At 45.4% G+C, this 24,675-nt stretch overlaps 1 protein-coding gene across 2 annotated transcripts in view; it reads left to right on the top strand.

Moving 5' to 3' along the window:
• The window catches only part of DPYSL3 (dihydropyrimidinase like 3), a 111,276-nt gene that overhangs the window by 71,728 nt on the left and 14,873 nt on the right, over positions 1–24,675 (top strand). For both annotated transcript variants that reach the window (XM_042938643.1, XM_042938651.1), the window contains exons 2-7: positions 8,513–8,601; positions 13,464–13,648; positions 16,369–16,533; positions 18,571–18,632; positions 19,552–19,632; positions 23,442–23,510. In XM_042938643.1, coding sequence (XP_042794577.1) covers positions 8,513–8,601; positions 13,464–13,648; positions 16,369–16,533; positions 18,571–18,632; positions 19,552–19,632; positions 23,442–23,510 — 651 coding nt within the window. The remainder of the gene's footprint in view (positions 1–8,512; positions 8,602–13,463; positions 13,649–16,368; positions 16,534–18,570; positions 18,633–19,551; positions 19,633–23,441; positions 23,511–24,675) is intronic.

Genomic DNA, 24,675 nt, shown 5'->3' with positions numbered 1-24,675 from the left:
GCCTACCAGTAGGGAGTGTTTTCTAAGTGTCGACCCTGCCTGATAGTTAATTCTCACACTAGTGCTATGAGGTAGACGTTATTGTACTCGATATCTGTTGAAATATACCTGTACTTTACAGATCCATCAGCAGGCCTTTGTAGAGAGCTAAGGCTACGGAAGCTGAGATTAGTTGAGTTCCACTCATCTAGGGAAGTTGAGGCCCAGACATAGATCAAGTCACCTGCCTAAAACCAGTACTTAGTAGCAGAGATGCCAATGCAGGTCTGGCTTGCACACCCCCTTGGTCTTTCCCTCAACTCTGAATGGCTCTGCACACTGCTGGCAGGGCTGGTTGCCATCCAAGACAGTCACCTTTCCATATTTCCCTCCCAGAGTCCAGCTAAATATGTGCCAACTTCTTCTTTTATCCAGGCCCTGGCTCTTCCTGCTTTCTGATATGGCAGGTGTATCCTCACACTAGATCTACCTGACTCTGCCTCTTTCTCTCATTCCCCATTACCTTCCGACACAGTGATTCTTTGTGATCCCTGGTAATCTCCTTCCTCTGCTGTGCTGCCCAGAATCTCAGAGATTCCTGTGACTCTGCTTGGAGCCCTGCTCTTGCTTCTGACAAGCCCATTTTGGCCCATGGTAGTCTAGGTCTCGAGGGGTGGTATCCCTGCTGCTACATTTGATCGTTTTAAGTCATTCTGTCAGAGGGCATTCTGACATTGTATCCCCCAGTAAGACATTTTGTCCCCTTTCTAATTATTGTTCTAACCTGTTTGAATAGTTCAAGGAAGATGTCTCAGTGTACTGCTGTTCTGAATTGGACACCTGCCCGATACTTGGTAACTTCATTTTAACAAAGGTAGCAGATCTGAGCTCATCCTTTAGAATCCTTTCGAAGGCAGCAGAACATAGCCAAAGTGTAGTGATGTTTTTATAGTATTCATTCCTAGGTTCGCCGTCTATTTTTGGTAGGTGATACTAGCTTAGAATTTATAGGAGTAAGGCAGCGTTTACTTTTAGAACACATTGATGTAAGGCTAATATTAAGTAAATGACAGCACAGTTTCTAGCAGGTTATGTCAAACGTCTGAAAATGGTACATGAGCGTCTGAGGTTTGGGCTTCATAGGCCCCGCTGACCTTCCTCCTTGCAAATGAAACGGACTTGTGGCTCCTCCTGTCCACCTCCCCTCCCTGCTCTCGTTTCTAACCTGGTTATCCACTTGTGCTCACATGTGTCTGGAATGCTGCTGCAGATGGAAAGACTGTTATCAGGGGGCTAGGATTAAGATACCATCCACAGTTCACCTCCCTCTCCATTCTCACCCAGGGCAGGCTACATAACTTGTCTGGCCCTTTGATCATCACATCTTTAAGACGGTTAACATGGTCTGGGGAGGGAAGAATGCACATAGCTGGCTTTGAAGTTCTTAGTTCCCAAGACCGAGTGGCCACCCTACCCTGGGTTAATACTCTCCATGGCTACTGTTTCTTCTGTGTTCCTGCCTTTCCTTGCCTTGGGTTCTGTCCCTCCAGGGCCAAACTGAACATAATAAAGAAAGTGAAAATGGGGCTTCCCATTTGTTATGAATTCTGCTTAGTGGGCTCAGTTTTGAAGGGAATGCCCCAGGTTAACCTCCGTCTAGCACACCTGGGCATGCATTTGGGTGAGGAGAGAAAGAACGTGAGACTCGTCTGTAGCACTCTAGAGGTTTGGAGCAGCCGACACCGTGAAACTATGCTCAGTTGCAATACAGACTCGGAATCATGAAACTGTGTCGCTCTTTGGTATGTCTGTTTTCTCCTGGACCTTTCTCTTTCTCTCTGTCTCAATGGTATGTTTGTCACTGAGGATCCAGGAAACAGATCCATACATTGAGCAGGGAGAGTGGGTTTGGGGGCAGGTTTAAGATCTTGCCGTAAGAGCAAGTGGTTTGTTATATCCTCATGGAGGCTTATTTTCAGAGGAAGAATGACCTGGAGGGGCCATGAGAACTTGCCCTCTGGGCGGGGGGAGAAGTTTAAAAGGAGAAGTCTTGGCTGAGCTTGGCTGCTGGCGGCAGGAGCCGAGAACAGTTGCTGAGGGTTGACTGGAGACTGGCGTCTCTGGCATTCCCTTTATGGCAAGATCTGTTATATTTTGATTAATAAAATGCTAGCTCACTTCTTCCTGAGTATTTGTGAGTGGGCAGTTTTACAGTAGCCAGTTCTAATAAAGATAGTAGCTCACATGTATTAAGCATTTAAGAGTTCAGCCCTGTACATATAGTGTCCCCATAATCCTAGCTAGCACCCTGAGAGAAAGGTATCATTGTCCCCTTTGAGGTGACTGAAGCCCAGAGAAGTGAAGTCATTTGTCCAGGCCTCTGTGTGTCTCACCCAATCCTGCAGAACCAAGATGGGAACTCTGGTCTCCTGGAGCCTATTTGGTATGCTTTCCTGAATACTATATTGTGTCAACTGGACTACCTTAGAATGCCCTTTCTCTCTTTGAATGATGCCGCTTTGGGGAAGAAAAACAAGTTTTCATCCATGTAGTCTACCCATCCTCATGTATTCTTACGAGTAGGAATGTTTCTAGGGAGTTAAATCTAATTACCCAGATGGGAATTTATTTTGAATAACCACCTGCGCCTTCCTCTGGACTTTAAAAGGATCTTGAGTCCCCACTGAGGGTCAGAGTCTGTGCTTTGTGATTTGTACACAGGTAACACAGTATTTGATTTTGGAAGACAGTCTTCATTTTATATCCTCCTTTTCTGTTCTTGGGATTATAGTTTTTATTCTGAGCTGCTGGAATGTCGGCAGAGTATAGAACAGATGTGTCTTAAGTACTGTTCTCAGGCTGACTTATTCATGGGGAAGAAGTCCACAGAGGGCTCTGGTTTCTCTGGGAGGCATATTCTCATTACCTCAGACAGACAGAGGTAGTGATTTAAGTTCTTTTAACTTGAAGATTAGCCGAGAAAAACTAAAATGGGAACCCACATCTCCAGTAGCCTTGAGTTCAAGATTCTGTTCTTTCATTCTGTTCTAGTTTGAATCCATCCATCCATCCATCCATTCTTTTTTTTTTTTTTTTAAGTTTATTTATTTTGAGAGAGAGTGCACACAGGGAAGGGGCAGAGAGAGAGGGAGAGAGAGAATCCCAGGCAGACTCCATGCTGCCAGTGCAGAGCCCGTCACAGGGCTAAAACTCACAAACTGTGAGATCATAACCTGAGCTGAAATCAAGAGTGGATGCTTAACCAACTGAGCCACCCAGGCTCCCCTGAGTCCAGCCATTCTCAACAACACCCTTTGTTACAGACTTTATTTTCTCCTCTCTCTCTCCTTCCTCCTTCCTCCATCCTTCTCTCCCTCTTTCTCCTCCCTCCCTTTTTCTGACAAACTGCAAATTTTTTATGGTTGATTTTTTAAATCATTATCATACATTAGCAAAGGAAAAAACATTGGTCTTTGTTAAACTTGAAGGGCTGGTGCTACCCTGGATTGTATTTGAGACTCCTTTATAATAAGCTGCTGTAATATAAAATGTAACAAATTACACACTCAGGCTGTAATGGGCAGGTTTAATGCACTACTTTTATAAGTAGTGGCTTAAAAGTTCTTCGATTCCTGAAGTTACCTGCCACAGAGATCTGGTCAGATGTTTTAGCACTGGAACAGTCAGATTCAGTATCAAACAATGAGGAGAGCTCTGTCAGAATGAGCCACTTGTCATAAGGTTTCAGAATAAGTGGTTCAGTGGCCTCAGGTAGAAATCTGTCCAGTGTCCAGAGGTAGGAGACCTGGATTTGCTTCCGACAGGAACTAATCAACTCTGTCATTTGGAGAAAGTCACTTGCCTTTATGTGTATCTCCCCATTTGGAAAATGGGAACAATCCCTTTCCAATATACTTCTTAAGACTTTTAAAAATATTTTATTTTATTTATTTATTTTTTAATGTTTATATACTTTTGAGAGAGAGAAAGAGAGAGAGCGAGCGAGCAGGGGAGGGGCGGAGAGAGAAGGAGACCGAATATGAAACAGGCTCCAGGCTCTGAGCTGTCAGCACAAAGCCCGACATGGGGCTCGAAGTCACAAACCATGAGATCATGACCGGAGCTGAAGTCGGATGCTTAATGGGCTGAGCTACCCAGGTGCCTCTAGACTTCTAAAAATACTTAAAAATGCTGTAAATAATACGAGCAGAATCAATATAGCTAATATTTAGTAGACGTGTTTACTGTGTGTTGGCTATCTGATACGTGTATATGCACTCACAGACACATACTCCCACCCCTCGACCCCCCCCCCCCCCATTTATTCCTGGCAGCTGTGCTGTGAGGTGAGCTAGGTATTATTATCTACTCTGAGCTAATAAAAACTAAAGTTCTGAGGGGTTAGGTCCTGACTCAAGATCACACACCTCATTAACTGGTCTACCTGATTCTCCTAGCGATAGGAGAAGCCAGCCAGGCCCAGCCTGGCCTGCTGTTATGCCTTGCACCCCACTGGCCTTCAAGAGCTCACCATACCCAGCCCTTGGCAGCTGGGCAGGGCCCAAGGCAGTCAGAGTCCTCGGTTATTTTAGGCTCTGAATAGTTTTGTTTTGGGTTCCATATACCCTCCAGATTATCCCAGTGTGCTCTCAAAATACCATCATTCTTTGTATGTATCATTACATGAGAAACGTTGGTGGATGTCCAGACTAGACCGTTTTACCTCTTCTGGTGTCACCTCATGGATGCTTGACATCATCAGCCTCTGGGAACAGAAAATGAAGAGTCCCGCAGGACCACATTGACCAGTCCTAACATCGTTGAGGGTGACTTTTAATCACAGATGTCAGATTTGTTTGTCTTGTTGGTTTTCAGGCCTAGCTTGTGTTAATCTGTAGAGCTGGGTTGTGAGCTCACAGACAAGCATGCTTTGTACCCAGTGAGGTTTGGTTTTCTATGACCTGGGGATGGTCAGTAGTGATGCTGTTTTCAATGCCAAACCCAGGACTTGCCTTTCAGATTTTCCTGCGTCTGATGACACTTTGCCTAAGCTACCCTTTGTGGCAGATCCCACATGCACGGCAAGAGTTAAATGAATGAAGTAGTTTTATTTACCACTTTAATAAAAGGTAGGGGACAAGCTGAGGATCCCCAGGGGCAGCATTTGTTTGAGCTCTGTGAATTGAGGTTTAGATATTTCTGCTCTGCATGATGAAAACAAATAATATTAGTACTAAAGCAGTCCATAGAGCAAGAGCCCTGTTAGTCCTATCTCTGAAACCTACACGAGGCCTGTAATTCATCTCTGTGCTCTATTTACTTAGATTCTGGATTATTGAGCCGGAGAAGGTTTATCTAATTAGCATTTGAGGAGTCTCCAGCGATGCCATTTCAATGATGTTAATTCCACTTGGATCACCTCTTACTATTCCCCTGATGTACCATGGGCCTGAGATACCACGCCCCTTTGCTAACATCTGATGCTTGTTGAAGGAAGTAATGGTCATGCCCGTCGTTCCCTAGGGTGGATGTTCCCCTAGGCAGGAGGATGGTCATATTTCATAGCTGGGCTCAGTATGGGTGGTAGCTGGCCCCTTTCCAAACAGCAACTTACTTCAATTCTTTGCCAGGAAGATAAAGAACATCAGAAAAGCACTGAGCTGTTAGAGGGAAACCTTGTAGTTACCAAGACTATTTGTTTTAATGTTTATTAATTTTTGATATAGAGAGAGCTGGGGAGGGACAGAGAGAGAGAGAGAGAAGAGAATCCCAAGTAGGCTCCACGCTGTCAGCACAGAGTCCGACACGGGGCTTGAACTCACAAACCGTGAGCTTGTGACCTCAGCCGAAGTCAGACGCTTAACTGACTGAGCCACCCAGGCGTTCTGTTTTTATGAAGCTTCTTCTGCCTTCCCAGACGCACAGAACTGTGCCTGGAACACACAGAACAATGGTTTCTGGTGCTCCTCTCTGACTTGGTGTTGGGCTGGCTGATGGCTGTGTGCGAGCCACTTCTGGAGTTTATAAAGTACAGATCTGGTGGTCTGCAGCAGGCCCTGGGAATATATTTTTCTAATATGCACCCTAGTTTGGGAAGCACAGCTCTGGGACCGCCTCATATAATTTTGCAATTACTGTAAAAATGATAGTCCAGTTTTCTGGTCACATCACATTGTTTTCTGACTCAGATGGCCTTTCCATCATAAAGACATGATATGACCTCCTGTGTCCCACTCTTTACCCATTCATTTTACCAGTATTTAACAGCTGTCTAGGATGGGCTCCAGGAACGAAGGTGAAAAGATCAAAAGATGCATGGTTCCAAGACTATAGTGTCTTTGGTCTGGTTGGGAGACAGTTGAACAGTCAAGCAACTATTGTAGAACAACAAAGTTGTCTGAACTGAATTGCAAGGGGAGCAGGTGGAATTTGCTCGCAAGTCAGGTAATGCATCCTACAGGAGAAACCCTTTGACCGGAGGCTTGACAGAGGAGGGCGTGGTTGTCAGAAACTACATGAATACATACGGGAAAGTGGAGGGAACTTCTTTGTAAAGTCTTAGTGCCCAGAGAGCCTGCTACATGACAAGAACTACATGTCTCTTGGTTTGCCGTGGTGTGAAACACGAGGCCATACATGATAGAAATGAGAGTGGGTATATTGGCTAACTGCCAAATCAGGAGGGGCTCGTGGGTCACGTGTGGTAGGAATTTGTATTTGACTTCATTAGCACATTTTCCCCGCATATGTGGGTATTTTTATAAGTGCCTCATTGATCCATATCTCTTTCAGATCCTCTCCCCTGACAGTCAGTCATGATGAAATTTCTTACTCTCCTGTAATACCTTGGAAGGGGCACTTTGCTATATCCCATGTGCAGTCCTAGCCTCAGTTCTCATTTTCTGGCCCTATTCACACCATTTTTTTTTTTTTCCCGAAGCTAGAAATCAGCGTCTTTGGGGGCTTCCTTCCCCGTACAACGTATGTCCTTTTTGAAAGCCAGTTACCTGCCTTGCCACCTTCATCTCTGCCGCTTTCCTCCTTGATCCCTAAGCTCCCTGTCTTGACACTGATCTTTTTCAGGCTTTCAAAGAAAACCTATTTCTACTGCAGGGCTTCTGCACATGCTGTTCCCTCAGCCTGCAGTTCTCCATCATCACCCCATCTAGGTGATCTTCCCTGCAAGAGCCTCTTTCAGTCTCTGTTTAAAACAAGCCCACTCCCCTATGTTTTGTGACACTTAATACAATTTTTATTGTTTTATTTGTTTTGTTGACTTTCTTTTTCCTTTATTGCCAGATATCCCGTTTAGATTTTATAAAAGCAACGGCATGGTGTGACTCAATAATTGCAGCCTCCTAATGTATTTAGTCATTCATATTAGATAACTGCTTGCTGGATGAGTGGATGGATGGATGGTATGTGGATGGATGGCTGAATAATGGATGGATGGATGGATGGATGGATAGATGGATGGATGGGTGGATAGATGGGTAGATAGATGGATGGATGAATAATGGATGGATGGATGGATAGAATTGAAGCCTGTGAGTTGAATTCTTAAAAAATGCAATGTGCCATTCTTCTTTCAAGCTGTAGTCCCACTTAGCCAGGCTCCTGAGATTTCTCTTCTCCCCCTGGAGCCCACTGAAGCTGCATCCACCCCTCATGCCACAGTCTAAGCACCATTCACTCATTTAATGGCATCTGTGGTTACAAAAGCTGACACTGATTTGTCCCTCTCCTGACATGTATAAAATATATATTTGTGTTTTTTTAACTAGCTTGAAGTGTATTTGCATTATTTCTAATTTGATCATTTATCCAAACTTCATCTAAGTTACAGTTTTTAAAAAGACTTTAATTATAAGAAAAGCATTTTTTTCTCATAATAAAGGCAACAGAACCATTTCAGAAAATGTGACAGTTTCATGAAGCAAATGAGCATCCTGCACAATTTCTCCACCCTGGATTAAATACTATAGAATACCATAGGTATTTTGTCTTTTTTCCCTTCACTGCTTTTCCTATACATTCCACAACCTTATGTGCGTGTGTGTATACATGTATATGTATCCTGAATTGTAACATGATATGACCCTCATGTCATTATAAAGACTTTTAAAGGCTATTCCATTGTATGCATGATCCTAAGTTCTATTTTCGAGAATCATTGTTGAGTGCCAACAAGGTGCCAGGCACTGAGGTGTATGTTACATACCACTCTAAAATTTACTGCTTAGTGAGCCAGAGAAAATAATAAAAGAGTGTCTTTCCTCAAGCAGCTCTGTTTCTATGTGGCTGTGGCAGGTTGCAGAAGCAAGAGGTGAAACTCTGGAGTTTGAATTAGAGGCAAACATGAAAGACTGGATCCCCAACAAATATACTCAGTTCAAACACTGAGTGCATTGAGCACACAGATGTCTTAAGTAAATGTGTTCCTCCTAGACCTCTAGAATAGTGAATTGGGTTGGAAGGTGTGACTTCTTAATTCCTAGCTGTGAGACTGACTTATGTTTTCCTTCTTTTCTAGAGTGACCGTCTTCTTATCAAGGGTGGCAGAATTGTCAACGATGATCAGTCCTTTTATGCTGACATTTACATGGAAGATGGATTAATAAAGTACGTATATAGAGCCTTATCTTTATCTTTTTGTACTTCCTCTCTTTATTAGAGGCTCAGAAAGAAGCTTCCTTCTTTTTTGCTTACTAGACCTTTGATTCTTTGTGTTTCATTTCTTCTTCTCCTTAAAAAATGAGTCTTTATTTAAAAAAAATTAATGTTTGTTTATTTATTTATTTTGAGAAGAGAGAGAGAGAGTGAGGAAAGGAGGGGTAGAGAGAGAGGGAGAGAGAGAATCCCAAACAGGCTCCGTGCTGTCAGTGCAGAGCCTGACATAGGGCTCTATCCCACGAGCTGTGCAATCATGACCTGAGCCGAAATCAAGAGTTAGACACTTAACCGACTGAACCACTCAAGCACCCCTAAAACTGAGTCTTTATTTTAACCCTTTGTTCTGGATGCACATAATCCCTTAAAATGGGAACTGGCTTTAGTTTATTTGAATTCCATGAATGAAGTGAAAAATCTGAATTCAGTCAACCAAATGATGCTGTAGGCCCCTTTGTGCAAGTGACATTGACGGGCACTCTGTGCATCTTGGAGAAGCAGAAGATGTGACATTGTCCTTAAGTTCAGTGAAAACTGTGCACAAAAATTACAGCCCCCTAAAAATATAAGGCCTTATGTAATTGGTATCAGAGTTCAAGTGAGGATAAGTGATACAGAAGTGCACCAAGAGGAGAAATCCCTTCAGAGGATGGTTTGCAGGGCCGGAGAGGCATTTAAACTGAGCCTTGACTTAGGTAGAGCTTAGGTGGCTGGAGCACAGATAGGACATACATCTCAGATAAGATTTTCAAATGGATACTTTAGGGATGTGTACTTACCTTACAGAATGATCCTCTGTCCCCTTTCTCTCTGCCCCTCTGCCACTGGTTCTGTCTCTCTCTCAAAATAAACAAATGAACTTCAGGAAGAAAAAAGTGGGGTTTGGTCTACACACCAGCCTTTCCTCACGTAAAGCAAGGTATGCCCCAGACACACAAAAGATAGTGTCTGAGACTGGTGGGTACAGGCCATCCTGTTCGCCACCCCTGGCCTTGCTCAGTTTTATTTTTACATTATTTGGTTGGTTTAAGATTCTGGTTATAGCGGATCTCTTCCTTATCTTTGAAAACTTGGCCGAGGTATAACTTTCTGTGGGTGGGTATTCCTTATGAGAACCCAAATCTAGGCTCGTGTCCTTTCAGTGAGCCTCAACACACCTTGTTGTGCTTTTATCAGTCACAGAACTTCTGGCACTGTTCGGCGCCCTGAAGGGGAAGGACCCCGTCTTGTTCAGCTCTGTATCTGAGCATTTCACCCAGTACTTAGCATGCAGAGGCTAAAGAGCTACCTTTGATTGAGTATGTAGTATGTGCCATGCACTGTGTGAAATGGTTGACATGCCTTACTTCATTGAGTCTGCCAGCAATACCACAAAGTAAGTACTGTTACTACCTTTTTCTCAGATGAGGAGAAAGAGGAACACAGGGAGTAATTCACTTGCTAATGATTAATATATTCATCATATACATTGAATGAATGAATGAGTGAATGAATGAATAAACAAATGCATGAATGAAGATGTTCTTGTTTAGTTGCCTTACTGACAAAGACACTTTTTCATATTAGAAAGAAGACAGATGGAAATAGTAGGCAAGCTAACCAATGTGAGATAATAATTTCTTTAAAATATAAGTGATTTCATATTTTTCTCTTACTAAAAAAGTTAAAAAAATTTTTTTTCATTTTATTTATTTTAGAAAAGAAAGCATGAGCAGGGGAGGGGCACAGGGAGAGAGAGAGAGAGAGAGAGAGAGAGAGAGAATCTTAAGCAGACTCTGTGCTCAGCATGGAACCCAGTATGGGGCTTGATCCCATGACCCTGGGATCTTGACCTGAGCCAAAATCAAGAGTTGGTCACCCAATCAACTGAGCCACTTAGGTGCCACTTGCTAAAAAATTATTGTATATAGTTGGCTCTCTTTGGAGATAGCAGGTTCCCTGATGTAAAGATTTTCAGAGATGGAAATAAACATAGTACCTAATGTTGCTTCCTCATTCCAGAGCTCATGAGGGGCATCACTAATTGATCACAGAACTTTTCACAGTTGAGCCTTAAATACAGGCTCAGAACCCATCTTCACACAGTGACTCAGGCATCTACTATCGGAGTTGAATATGTAAATCCTCTTTGCCATCTCTGTTAGAATAGCCTAGAAGGCTGCTTGCCAAGAATGTTCTAGAAGGGATGTAACCATCAGAGGTGTGTGTTGGGGGTGGAACGAAGGGTGGATTAACGTGTTCTTCATCCAATCCTGAAATTTTGTAGATCCTCAAAAACATTCTGAAATCACAGAGCATAAAAGCAGAAGTAATTCCCTATGGTTGTTACATAGCTGTTTGCCTATCTGAGTATTTACGGAGAGAGTGCAAGGTAGTTGTCTAAGGCATGGGACACGTGCTATGTCACGTGCTATGGTGGATATCATTGAGACCCACATCTTCCCCTAGGAACCCCACATTCTTTTAGGGGAACTGAGGGAGATATCTGTATTTATGAAAAAGGCATAACATTACCTGATAATATCAGTAACAAGTATTAAAGTAACAGAGTAGATGAGATTCAGGGAGAGGGCTATGTGGGATTAGTATGGTTATTGACTATAATAGCTGATGCTTATTGACTTCTGTGCCTAGCAGTACGCTATGGGCTTAACACATATTAACACTTAATCTACATGACAAACCTATGGAGGAAGTGTTTTTTTTACATCTCACAAATGAAGGAATCAAGACATGGTGAGGTTAAGCAACTTGGCCAAGGTCATAAAGCTAGTAACTAACAGAGCCAGGATTGTGAACCCAGACAGTCTACATCCAGGGCACATCTACACTCTTAATTATTAGACCTGGCTGGCTGTCAGTAAGGATTTGAGCAAGGTGGGGAGATACAAGCCAAGCCTTCAAGGATTAATGTGACCTTGAGTGACTCAGTGGAGAAAAGGAAGAAGGCATTTCTGATTCAGACATGGTATTACAAGTGCTCAAAACTGGTGGAAACATGAATATATACACACACGGGCTGGACAGCTAACTCTTCATGCCTTTTGTTCTCAATTTGCCTCAGAGGGAAATCGGGGAGGGAGGAAAATGGGAAGACAATGGCCAGTATCTGGACTATAATGGAGTTACAATCAGAGGCTACATTTTTTCCACAGTGTGTTTTGAATTGTGGTGTCTCTGGAATGGCCCGATGGGGATGTGGTGAAGTTGAACTCTTAGAGATGTCAGGAATACTTTATTTTAGTTGCAGAACTTAGATTTTGGCAGGCCAGTGGTGGACTTCTTACTATCCCGAGAGAGTGTCTGTCTTGGCTGGCTATGCACAAAAGGGGAATGTATTTATGCCACTGGTAGTGAGGTACATGTCTCCCCAAGGTAGGATGTGGGTATTAATGACGTCAGGGCTTGAGACTCTTAAGTCTACCTAGAATTAACTGGTCATTTAAAATTTTTTTTAATGTTTATTTATTTTTGAGAGAGAGAGAGAGAGAGAGAGAGAGAGAGAGAGAGCACGAGCAGGCAAAGGGTAGAGAGAGAGGGAGACACAGAATCCGAAGCAGGCTTCAGGCTCTGAGCTGTCAGCACAGAGCCCGATGGGGGAGCTCAGACTCATGGACTGTGAGATTGTGACCTGAGCCAAAGTCGGACGCTCAGCCAACTAAAGCACCCAGGTGCCTCTTTTTTTTTTTTTTTTTTTGGTGAACTGGCCATTTAAATCAACAGTGTGAAATCACATGTAAACCAAGCAACACTGGATGGTCCGTAAGATAACATTTTGCCAGGAGTAGGTGTCTTAGTTACTTACCTTGTGTAGGTACTGTGTCTCTGGAGTACTCATCAGCTTCCTTCCCACCTGAGTCCCCCATTCTTCTTCCCGGGGATTCGCTGAAGCTTCATGGGCAAAGGTGTGTCTGTAGAGGTTGTCCTTATCACCTTCCTGGCCTCGAAGCTTCTGCCAAGATCCTGCCCACCAGCTGGGTGTCTGTGTCTTTGGCTTCCTCCTTTCAAACCTGCCCTTGGCTGTGACTGACAGATTAATTATCAGGGGGGAAGGGTGGACTTGAGAGTGAAGAATGAGGTGTAAAATGACCCACTCAGATTCTTCTTGTTAGGAGCACGGATGGACTCGCTTCGAGGATAGCTAACTTCACATATGTATTCTTTAAATGATTCATGACCTCCTTCAGTCTCTCCTAATGGTTCCTTATTTGTTTTTCCAAATGTTACTCTTCATCCTTCACGAAAATAAAGAACACAATGAAAGGGGTACAAAAACACCTCTATTTAAAAGAAATATATTTATGGGGTGCATGGGTGATTCGGTTGGACATCTGACTTCAGCTCAGCTCATGATCTCGCTGTTTGTGGGTTCGAGCCCTGCATCAGGCTCTGTGCTGACAGCTCAGAGCCTGGAGCCTGCTTCAGATTCTGCGTCTCCCTCTCTCTATGCCCCTCCCCCGCTCACACACTGTTTCTCACTCAAAAATAAATAAGTAAACATTAAGAAAATTAAAAAAATAATAATAAAATGTTTATTTCACATTCTATATTGCAGACCCTGCCAAGTGCTGGGGTTGCAGTACAAGCCAAGAAGCATGTCTCCACCAAAAAGCAGATCAGCTTGTTTTGAGTCTGTAAAAGTTGTTTTCTGAGTGTATGCCTGTCTTGCTTGGTTTCTAGATTGTGAGGCTCGTGAATCACTTGCAAAGATCACTCTGATAAATATAAGTTACAGTGTCTCAAATCCTCTCAGTACTGTGTTTGTCTTCAGAGTTGCTTCTTTGAAATCGTCAGTTGCTTTACTGTCTCACCAGGCAAATTGGAGACAATCTGATTGTCCCTGGAGGAGTGAAGACCATCGAGGCCAATGGGAAGATGGTGATCCCGGGAGGCATCGATGTCCACACTCACTTCCAGATGCCATACAAAGGAATGACCACAGTGGATGACTTCTTCCAAGGGACGAAGGCTGCCTTAGCGGGGGGCACCACCATGATCAGTAAGCCGCCCAATCCTCCACACTCCTGGTCCCGACGAGTGACTGTTTAACTAACGTGTTAACCCTTGTTGCTCTCTGGCCATAGCTCGTACACATCTGTCAATTCAGAGCATTGGCCATCTGCCTGATGGGACCCGAGGAAAGCAGATGGTAGTGAGGATGCTGGCAGGTCACTGAAATTGGATAGAGGAGATTCATGAGGCTCCTGGCCATGAAGGCAGCTGTCCTCTCTTGTCTGCCTCAGAGCAGGGTGTGGGTGTGCATTGGGTGGGGAATCAGCACTTCTCTCTGGGCCAGACACTGGGAAAAGTCTGAGGGGCAAAAGTGCAGAGATGGGCAAAATGTTATTTCAGAACTTCCCACTTGGGCTTGAGGCAGGAGGGGGCAGAGAGCACAGGCAGAGCAGTGTGAACAGGGCTAAGCATCCCAGAGAGGGAAAGATAATGGAGACCTGTGGTTCTGGAGAAATCAGGAGGTTCATTGCCATTTACTGTTATCTGGTCTGCACTGGGTTTTGACCAATTCGTATCTTAAGATTAGGCAAGCTGTGGGGGTGGTTTCCTTTGTTTTTTGTTTCTGTTTTGTCTTTTTTTTTTTTTTTTTTTTCTGGGAACAGTTGCAATTCCAGAGAAACCTAGGATGTTGCATGCCATTGCATGACTGAACACATAGCATTCCAGGGCAGTCCTTCTTGTCCCAAAGGAATCCCAGGGAAGTGGGTCCCATCCCAGGCTCGGCCCTAAACTTGGTCAGCAAGAGCACTGTTTATTTTAACACCGTATACATCCATCCAAGAACACAGAACAGCCTGAGCTGTAGAGTTTATTCATTGTCTTTTGCCTCCTTTTGATGGGAGCACCAGCTGGGTGAGCTTCAGCTAGTTGGGTGTGGAAGCCCAGGAAAACTGCCTCAAGGCCATAAAAGGTGCAATTCAGGGAGACCAAAGCTTTTCTCCAGCTGAAGGGAGGAAGCCAGCTGCCTTCCCTGCAGCCGCCTGCCCATAGAGGCCCCGGTGCACACCTCAGTAATGCAGCTCCTCGCGTTTGCTTTCTGATAAGCACACGTGGGCTGCTTGTGGTAGGAGGCTGGGGACACCAGAGATGTTGGTTTGGCTTTCTGCCGTCGGACAAGGCGTTGGACCTGTTCAGTGTCCTGGGAACATGTGTTGTGCTTGGTCCTCAATGTGAGGGAGGGAGGGGGGGAAAGTCAGAGTTGTGGGTGTTGAGAGAAAACCATACAAAGAGACACAAAACTGTACGTGTTCTTTGTAGATAATTTAAAAACTGTAGATATGCAGCAGGAAAAGCAAACCTATAAAGCTCACATCACTGTCAGAGTGTGGCTATAGTTTTCTTCCTATTTATCAAAAATAGACCCTAATAGACATACTGTGTTTTAGTGGTGTTTTAATCCACCGTTTCACTAAATAACCATGTCACGAGTGTCTTTCCATTCATTTAATTTTATTCCACTGGAGCATTTAAAATAGGTGCCTAATCATCCATTTTAGGAAGGTATGTTTATTATTTAGCTGAACTTCTCTATTGTTAAAGATTTTGGTGATTTCCAATTTTTCACTTTTATAAATATTTAAATAATATTTGCAGTGGCAAACATCTATAGTGCTCAGATTTTGCAGACAGCCATGTTTTATTAGGAATAATTCTTAGGCCCAGGAATAATTACTGAGTTAAAGTATGAAAAATCTCAGATTTTTGATGTATATATCAAAATTGTTCTCAGGAATGTTGTAGCAATTTGCACTTCCCCCAACTGCCCCAAGGGAGCTGTGAGTGTCACTTTTGTGTTATCCTCATCAGGTGTGAATGTCATTATTTTTAAAACTGCTGTCCAAGGTTGCACACATTGTAGGAGTAGATTTGGGCCTCAAAGAACACTTCTTTTTTAATTTTTAGAGAGAGAGAGGGCACAGTGGGCAGAGGGGGAGAGGGAGAGAGAGAAAGAGAGAGAGAAAGAGATAGAGAACCTTAAGCAGTCTCTAAGCTCAGCATGGAGACTGACACGGGACTCGATCCCATGACCCTGGGATCATGACCTGAGCTGAAATCAAGATTCAGACGCTCAACTGACTGAGCCACCTAGGTGCTCCAAAAGAAAACTTATTCTTGGCAAAATGTTTGTGTGGAAATAAGATCTGTGGGCGGAGCTTCAAGTTCACGTACCTGATACTGGCTCTTTCCTATGGTGGTGAGCACAAGGATGTCACTGTCTTGTTACCTCACATAAATTTGAAGTCCCTCCTTCCACCCGTAGAAGGGAGTCTGACTTTCTTCACTAGCAGTGACTTCCTGTAATACTGGCAATAATGGCACATGGTGGACATTCATTGACATTTATTGAGCACTTACTATGTGCCAGGCATCAGGTGAGATACTTTTCATGCATTTTCCCTTTGAATCATATAACACAATTAGAAGGAAAGCACTATGACACTCCATCCTCCATCTCCCTGAGCACCCATTTCAAAGATAAAAAAACCGAGGTTTAGAGAGGCTAGTAGTTTGTCCAAGAGCAACATGGGTAAGTGACAGTTCAATTATCAGCCATCTGGAAACTGCCTGAGGACACTTTCTAAGGTTAATTCCACGCTCAGGAAGTGGAGGCTTTGCAGCCCTAGCTAAGCACGCGGGAGCAGGCCTGTTCAGAGGGGAGCAACGGCTGGGTCCGTGAGTTACCCATCTGGGGCCTCTGTCGTTCAGTTGACCACGTGGTGCCTGAGCCCGAGGCCAGCCTAACCGAGGCCTACGAGAAGTGGCGAGAGTGGGCAGATGGGAAGAGCTGCTGTGACTATGCCTTGCACGTGGACATCACCCACTGGAACGACAGCGTCAAGCAGGAGGTGCAGAACCTCATCAAGGACAAAGGTGAGCCCCTGTGCACCCCTCCCCCCTTCTCCTTGCTTGGAGTCTGGAACCTTGAGCTAGGTGCTAGGGGCAAGGCGACTGCTGTGTTCCAGGCACCTTGTGTTTATGTATGCCATCTTACTCCCTCCAGGGTCCCCACAAAGAAGATTCTTCTCTTCACTTTGCAGATGGAGAGCCTGAGGCTCAGAATAAGTGGCCCAGGCTCACAGAGCTAGTAAGCAGTAGCTATACCCAAAGTCTATGCCCTTCGCCTCCACACGGCCCTGCCTGTTTTCCAGAGGAAGAAACTGAGGCCAGGAGAGGCTAACATCTTACAGAAGGTCACAAAGCTACTAAATATGAGAGCAGGAATTTTTGACCTTTGTAACTTTCACCGCAAAGATCAAACCACTACTGTTCTAAAACAGTGGCATCCTCAGAAAAGGCCGCGACATTTCTGGGGGCGAAGATATGTTCTTACCAAGGCTAGGAGCTTAGGACATGGAAACGTGTGTGTGTCCCCTCAGTGAGCACATGATTTATGTTTCCTTGTCCTTGATCATCAGATATTTCACATATACGCACCGCCCCCCATACACGCACACAGACATGCAATATGCTGGGCATCATCACATCGCCTGGGGGATTTAGGGAAGTATGGGAATGGTCTCCCTTGAACGTTCAGGGCAAAAGGAAGCAGGCCAGTAAAGAGGAACAGGATAAATGCTGCAAGGTGCAGAATATTGTTGTAATAGTATTAGCCTCATACTAATTATATTACAATATTAGTACTAATGAATGCTAGCATAGTAACATACACTGTTATAACACTAACCTAGTGATCCTATTACCAGTGAGCTGCCTTAATGCAGATGCCGAGTGCAGTGGAAGAGAGTGTGCTCCGGGTTGGAGGGGAGAGGATGGGTTCCTAGAGGATGAGGTTTTTCTTTCCATCTCCCCCCTCACCCCGCCCCCAAGCTCTGCTCACACCTTCCTGATACAGGATGTGGAAGTAACCCCCTTCTTTCTTGTGATGCCTCTCACTCTGGGCATCTCCAGTGGGGTAGAAAATGGAACGGCCTTAACACCCACTTCTCTGCCAAAGGGCCCGGGTCATTCCGCGGATGACAAAGAGGCTTATGGGAAGGGTAGTGTTGGGAAAAGCTGCCCTGAGCTGAACCACTCTGGGTCGGGAAGTTCTCAAATTACAACCCACTTTTGGCCTGGAACAATGTGGGCTGAGATGGCCCTAATGGTTGGAGACCAAAATTATCCTCCTTTCCTCAAAATGATTCTCTGTTCCCTAGCCCCACCTATTTATATAAATTACTACATTAATGGTTTACTTTGGGGTGAAAAATTAAATAGCTCTTTCCTAGCAACGCTTGCAACTTGGATATTTAAGCATAAGGTGGACCTTGACCTCTGCCCATCAGCTCTGTAGTTTCCCGAGGACATGGTCTCTGTCTTAGAGGCAATAGCAGGCACAGGCTTCGTGTAGAGCAGGCATTCATTAAGCAGTGAAATAAACCCAATCCCAGGAGCTCCATTAATGAAGCTCAAATATGTGCCAGGTCTGGTGCTAAGAGTTCGGTATGTGTTGGCTCATTTAACGTTTCCAGCTGCCTTATGAAGCAGGCTATTGTAAATTTTCCATTTTACAGGTGAGGAAACCAAGAGGCGAGGTATTCCCAGCTCGCTGAGCTAGTATGTGGTACAGCCGCAGTGTGTGAGCCTGACTCGTGTGCTACAGTGATTCTCAATGAAAAATACTGCCTCGAGCAGCAGCCAAGCTTGCTGACCCTCTGGGGAGGGGAATGGGGTTTAGGGGGCAAGGCAAGAAAGAGGCACAGAGGAGCCTGTTCTGCTGTGACCCCACGTAGGCATTGTTGTTTTTCTAGGTGCGGGGAGAGTGGAGAATGGGAAGCATCTGCTTTATATTGGACAGGTGCCCATAATGCACTCGGTCGGGCCCCATGGGCGATGACAGCAAAGGATAGAGAGTGCTCGGGCTAATGTTGTCTTCCTCCTGTTCTCCCTCCCTTCCCTCTCTTGCAGGGGTTAACTCCTTCATGGTTTACATGGCCTATAAGGATTTGTATCAAGTGTCCAACACAGAGGTAACAAGCCATTGCTGTGTGGTTTGGGGTATCTGGATGGGTTTCCTATTGTTGCTATGACCTTGGCTCTTTGAGCATTAGTCACTGTGGTCGCTGTGGGAGACTGCTGGGCCAGAGTGCTTCTTAGAGCCCTCACAGTCCATGGCACTGTGAATAAATAAGGTAACAGGCAGGGTGCCCATGGCAGGGCAGACCAGGAGCTAGAATTTCCCCTGGCAGCAGCTTTCTCCAAAGGATGGGAGGAAGGGTATGCCAAAATCTGTGTCTACCAAAGAAGCCCTAAGCCCCGCAGGAGCTCAGCACAAGTGTGAGGTGCTATATCCTGCAAGACACAGGAGGGGTTAAGGAGGGGTTTCTGCTGTTTGGGGTAATAGCTTGCCCGTGACTCTCCCAAAGGCATTCTCGTGGCCTGTGTTGGTTTTAGACGAATCTCACGTTTTCAGAGGAAATGCAAGAAGTTAGTTCCCATGCCTCCTGGTTGGGAGGTGAAGGGAGGTCTGCCTTGATGGGTTAAGAAATAGGGGTTTCAGCTTTCGCTTTAACTCCTGGCCAGGCTGTAGCAGCTTTCAGGAGCACTTGTGGAGAAGAATAGTGAAGGTCTATCTCAGCAAAATGGGAAATTATACCATTGAAAATGTGTGCTGGAGGCAGAGTTAAAGCCTCGACAGCACTTTGTTACACGTTCGCCCTGTCTGCCGAGGAGACATGACACGTTCTTTGTATAGACGGTTTCCTAGAGTTCCTTTGGACTCGCACTCTTTGGTCATGCATATTTTAGTCTGTATTTCTCGCTCTAATCGCTGGTTTCCTCTGGTTCTCCTCATTTGGTTTATTTATGGCTCTAGTGAGTGACCCTTGTGTGAAGTTGCTGGAAGCATCCATGGCTTGTGAAGGTGACAACGAGTCCTTTCTCTTGCAGCTGTACGAGATCTTCACCTGTCTGGGAGAGCTGGGAGCCATTGCGCAAGTTCATGCTGAGAACGGGGATATCATTGCCCAGGTGATGTTGTGCAGCTCCCTGGAGCACGCTGTCTGCATGAGCTCTGGTCTTCAGCCCATCTCTCTCCTCATTCCTTCAGTATTGCTTGAGCTCTTAATTGTGCAAGGCACGCTCATAAACACTGTGCTAAAACCAGAACCTGCCCCAACAACCTCCCAATCTAGGAGGAGGGAAAAAGGTGGAATGAAGACAAGTTGAGGGAGAAAGGGGAGGCCACTCTAAAACAGGGAGCCATCTGGCCATACTGGGGAATCAGAAAAGGCATCGCGGGAGAGGTTTTCAAATTGGACCATTTAAGTGGGAGAGCATGGCTGATTCTCTTTTCGAAGTGAGTCCAAGCTACGTGACATTCTCTGCCCCAGAGAAAAACCGAAAGGCAGCACGTCTCAGAAATCTCATCCAGGACTGCGGAACTCACGGCTTTAGATAATAAAGAACGTAGGTCTGTGGGGATCAGATGCCCCACTGGTTTCCTAGAAGTTGGACTGAGAAACCCGACGCAGGAGTGAGGAAAGTGAGGCCCCAAGGCCCAAAGTGATCATTTGTGAGGAAGCAGAAAGCACTCTCTCCATCTCCTGGGTCGCTTAATGGGCTGGATGCACAGATGTCTCTTAGCCAGGGTTTTGTTGATGTCAGAAGCATTCAAGATTGGCCCCCACTAGGAGGAGGCAGCCAGAAGAGTGGGAGCTCTCTCGGTCCATTTAATAACCTTCACAGAAAAATCCATTACTCATTCTTTCAAAGAGTATTTCCTGTGCATTTTGTGCCAGGCACGACGCTACTGAAGTGAGCCCCCAACAGACGCATTCCTTAGAGTTGCCCAAGAGTTGGTGAATGTGGTCAGCAGGGGTGTGGGAACAGTGTGGGGCCGACTCTTGTCTCAGCCCCACTGGCCTCCAGCAGCAGGTACCGTCTGGCGAACACTGACTACAGTAGGCACTGGGAAGTGCTCTAGCACATTTTCACTTGATCTGCCCTGCACCCTTGAAAGATGGCTGCTATCTGCCTGGTTTTGTAGATGAGCATATTGGGCTCAGAGGATCAAGTCACGGGCCCAGGTATCACAGCCAGTAACTGGAAGAAAATCTTAGCTCAAAGGGTGGGTCAGTGGGCATCCTCCCCCAGAGTTGGTGTGTCCTGGGCGCTTTGCTCCCCCGGTCCGGCTGCAGGCCCTCCGCGAGGCAGCGTCCCCACAGAGCCGGGCTCCAGCTGTTACCATTGCAGACGCTGGATGTTGTCTCACCAGTGGAGGAGGTGAGCTGAATGTGTCGTTTCCTCTTGCTGACCAAGGAGATTAATTAGTCAGGTCCCTGACAGCCTTCTCCCACGTCCCCCACACACCCAGAGATAATGAAATCATTTTCCAAAGAGGGTCCAGTGCCTGTGGGAGGCATCCTGGTCGTGTTAGGGCTGTTACTCCTCCTCTTTCTCCACGTTTTTAGTGCAGCAGCCAGAGGCCCCAGCCCTCCCTCCAGATGCCCTAGAAACCAAACTCCCTGCTACTTCCTTCTAAGCCCTGTGGAGGCAGACAGGTTGCCATTGCTAAGCCCCTCGTCCAGCTTCCTCTTGTGGCTCCACAGCACAGATATATTTCTGGTTCCCCCCACCCCCACTCTTCCCTACCTTGTGAAAGATCTGTTCTCAGTCAGGGAAAGAATAAGGGCGTTTTTCCACTTGGATGAGTTTCTTGTGTGTGTTTATTACATGGAGGTGGAGCCGAAAGATTTTATCACGTTGTCTAAATGAAGGCAGCTGCTGTACTCAGAGTTTAGGCAAATGTCACCAAAGAGCGAGAAGAAATCTCTCTCAAGGATACCCACGATGGACATTTTCAACAGTTTCAGGCTGGCAGGGCATTCTGAGAGCACAGCATCTTGAGCTCGTCATCAGACAGTATTTATTGAGCACCTACTATGTGCCAAGCCTTGGGGAGGGAAGATGAAAATGACAGGGTCCCTTTCCTCATGAAGTAAACCAAAATTGTATCCTGCCCCAAACCGTGATGTGATTACAGCAATGATCAGTGCCCCAAGGAGCCCACTGCTCCTGCACCCAGGTGAGCTGGCTTCACTGGGTCTTTGCATGCCCTTCCTAACCTCCCATCTCTAGGAACACCCTGGCGTTTAAGAATAGGACGTCTCAGGGGCACCTGGGTGGCTCAGTCGGTTAAGCCTCCAACTTCGGCTCAGGTTCGTCAGTTCGAACCCCACGTCAGGCTCTGTGCTGACAGCTCAGAGCCTGGAGCCTACTTTGGATTCCGGGACTCCCTCTCTCTCTACCCCTTCTCTGCTTGCACTCTGTCTCTCTCTGTCTCTCAAAAAATAAATAAATGTTAAAAAAAAAAAAAAAAAAAAAAAGAATGGACTTCCCAGCATGAGTAGTGCATTGAAATCACCTGTGGAGCTTAGGGATTCCTGAGATTCTCCAACTTCCAGAGATTCTGATTTAGGGGGTCAGTAATAAACTTCAGGCAAGCATAATTTGAAAAAGTTCCCCTGATGATTTGAATGTGCTTGGAAACCACCTCTGGAGCAAGCTTCCTCCCGTGCGCCATCCCAGCCCTCTTGAACATGAGCGTCCTATGAGACAGGAGAAGCTTTGGTTGGACACCTCAACCTTTGTGTGACTTGAGGAGGCAAAGCAGGGTGGAAACTCACCAGCGTTCAGAAGAAATCGTATTCGGTCTAAGGCTCCATAAATGGAACAGTAAGAATGAAAAGTGAACTTGGCTGTAAAAATCAGCCTCTGGCCTTTGTTCTAATCCTGCATAGCTGGACACTGTGACCATTTCACTGCTCACAGCAGCTTGGAATATACGATATGCGTCTTTCTTCCTATACCTTAAGCAAAATTTATATTACTCAAAGCAAAACTAAACAAAACAAAAAACAAAACAAAACCAAGAAAAACTAGATTTTCTTTTCCAGAAAGAAGGAATCCCTTCCCTTCTAAACATCTCATAGTTTCAAAGTGAAACAAGGTTTCGTTCCCTTCACTCTCTGTCCTCCCTCTCCCTCCCTGCCAGGGCAGGGTTTCATTGGAATTGGCCTTAACATTTTGGGAGCAAAGGCCAGCCAAACTGCAGATATGGAGGCTTAGGATTTCTGCCAGTTCCAATTAGCCCACGTGTGTGCTCACTGCCCAGCCACCTGCTTCTTCCAGAAAGCTGGCCAGAAGTCTGAAGAATTTAGCCATTAGCTGTGAGGGGTGGGCAGTTCTGCCACAAAACAACCTAATTAAATAGAATCTGACCCAAAGAGTAACTCAGTTAATGCTGTTTGGAGGCATTATTTTGTCTGGTTAAATTCTGAGTCCATTTACTTCAGCCATAAATTCAAACCACAAAATAGCCTCGGGGCTTTGTTACAGTGCAGATTCCTAGAATTTAGCCTCTGTATTTTGACTTGGAGAGGACCACAGAGCTGCTCAGCCAGGAAAGGCAACCCAGGGGATTCTGATGTAGGTGGTAGGTGTACCAGACCTTGGGAGACACAGCATGAAACTGTCAGCAGTAAGTGAGCTGGTGTGACTTTTGATGTGTCATGTAGAAAAAAAAAAAATCATCCTCTAACAGACTGCCATCCTTTTAATTTAAAAAAGCCACCCTTAAATGATTTTTTTCTCCTCTTATTTAAGACTTGACCCTATTTCACAATTCCAGATAGAGCATTAACAAATGTATTCAACATACGCATTTTATTCTTTTTGTTCCCTTGAACACTTCTTCAGATTAAAATACATCAGCACAGCTTTTCTAGACCTCAGTGGAGCTTATCTCAAAACTGGTCTGTGTTCTTGTCTCATTGTAGGAGCAAACCCGGATGTTGGAAATGGGGATAACTGGTCCGGAAGGCCATGTGCTGAGCAGACCAGAGGAGGTGAGTTGCAGGGGGTCTGGGGGATGGAGGAGGGGCAGGTGCTCTGCTTTCCAGCATCTTCTGGGAGACTCCTCTTACTGCAATACCCAGCAGCCCAGCTTATGGCCGCTGCTCATTTGAGGGTTTGTGTTCAGCCCGCCTTTCCTAGGCACATGTGCACACGGTGTATGAGCAAGTATTGCTGGAAGGTGAGAGTCTCTGTGAATACCAGATAGCAATCCCGGAACCTTTTTTCCAAAGACCGCTTCTGACTGACCCAACTCAGGGGACTCTGAGAAAAGGAATGTAAGGGAAATGTTTACTTCTGATCCCTAATCTCTCTAAAGATAACACAGGTTGGAGTGTACTCCACAGTTATTCAGCTGGAGAGGTAAATCCCCAAATCCTTTCTTAATCAGTGTGACTCTTAAAGACATGTCCATGTTATATTCTGAGTCCTGCAAAATAAAATATTAGCGATATGGATAGTAGGGGGAGTGGGCGTCTCACAGACATTATGTCTGTCGCTTTGTGTGATGAAGTCCAGGTATGGGAGTTTCCCACGTGTAAGATGGGTGATGAATAGTGACTTCTTAGCCCCTGACGAGTGAATAAAAGGTCACTAGTGGCTGATTGCATGTGTTTGGGATGTCGGCAGCTTCTGCTGCTGACACAGGACACAGAGTGGGGACTTGGCTGCCGTGTGGCTGACAGCATATTGGCTTTGGGAGGCCATCCTGGGGTTGGCACCTGGGGTGTGTTGAGAGCCCTCTGTGTGAGTGAAGGGAGCCTGGCTCTTGCTTTGTTATCCCCAGCCCCACACTCTACAGCAGGTAAGAGGAGGCAGAACCAGACGTCCGTGTATCCCTGTTGCCCATCTCTTCTAGAGGCTTTATAAAATGAAAATGTAACACACATACAGAAAAGTGCCCCAATCATAAAGATACAAGGGGTTTTCATAAGCCGAATACACTTGTGTAACCAGCACGCACTTGGAGAAGCAGAGCACTGTCAGAACCCCAGAAACTCCTCTGTGTCTAATGATATCATTTCCCAGTTAAAATAATTTATACCTATTTCATAATATGTATTATGGGTCCTTTCTATGGAGCCCTAGCTTATACCTAGAACTGTGCTGATTACCTCAGTTGTCCTTGCTGCTGCTCTGGGCAGTTGGTAGTGTTGC

Source organism: Panthera leo, chromosome A1 (genome assembly GCF_018350215.1).
Source record: "Panthera leo isolate Ple1 chromosome A1, P.leo_Ple1_pat1.1, whole genome shotgun sequence".
Classification (NCBI taxonomy): Eukaryota; Metazoa; Chordata; class Mammalia; order Carnivora; family Felidae; genus Panthera; species Panthera leo.
This window is presented reverse-complemented; position numbering and strand designations above follow the sequence as displayed.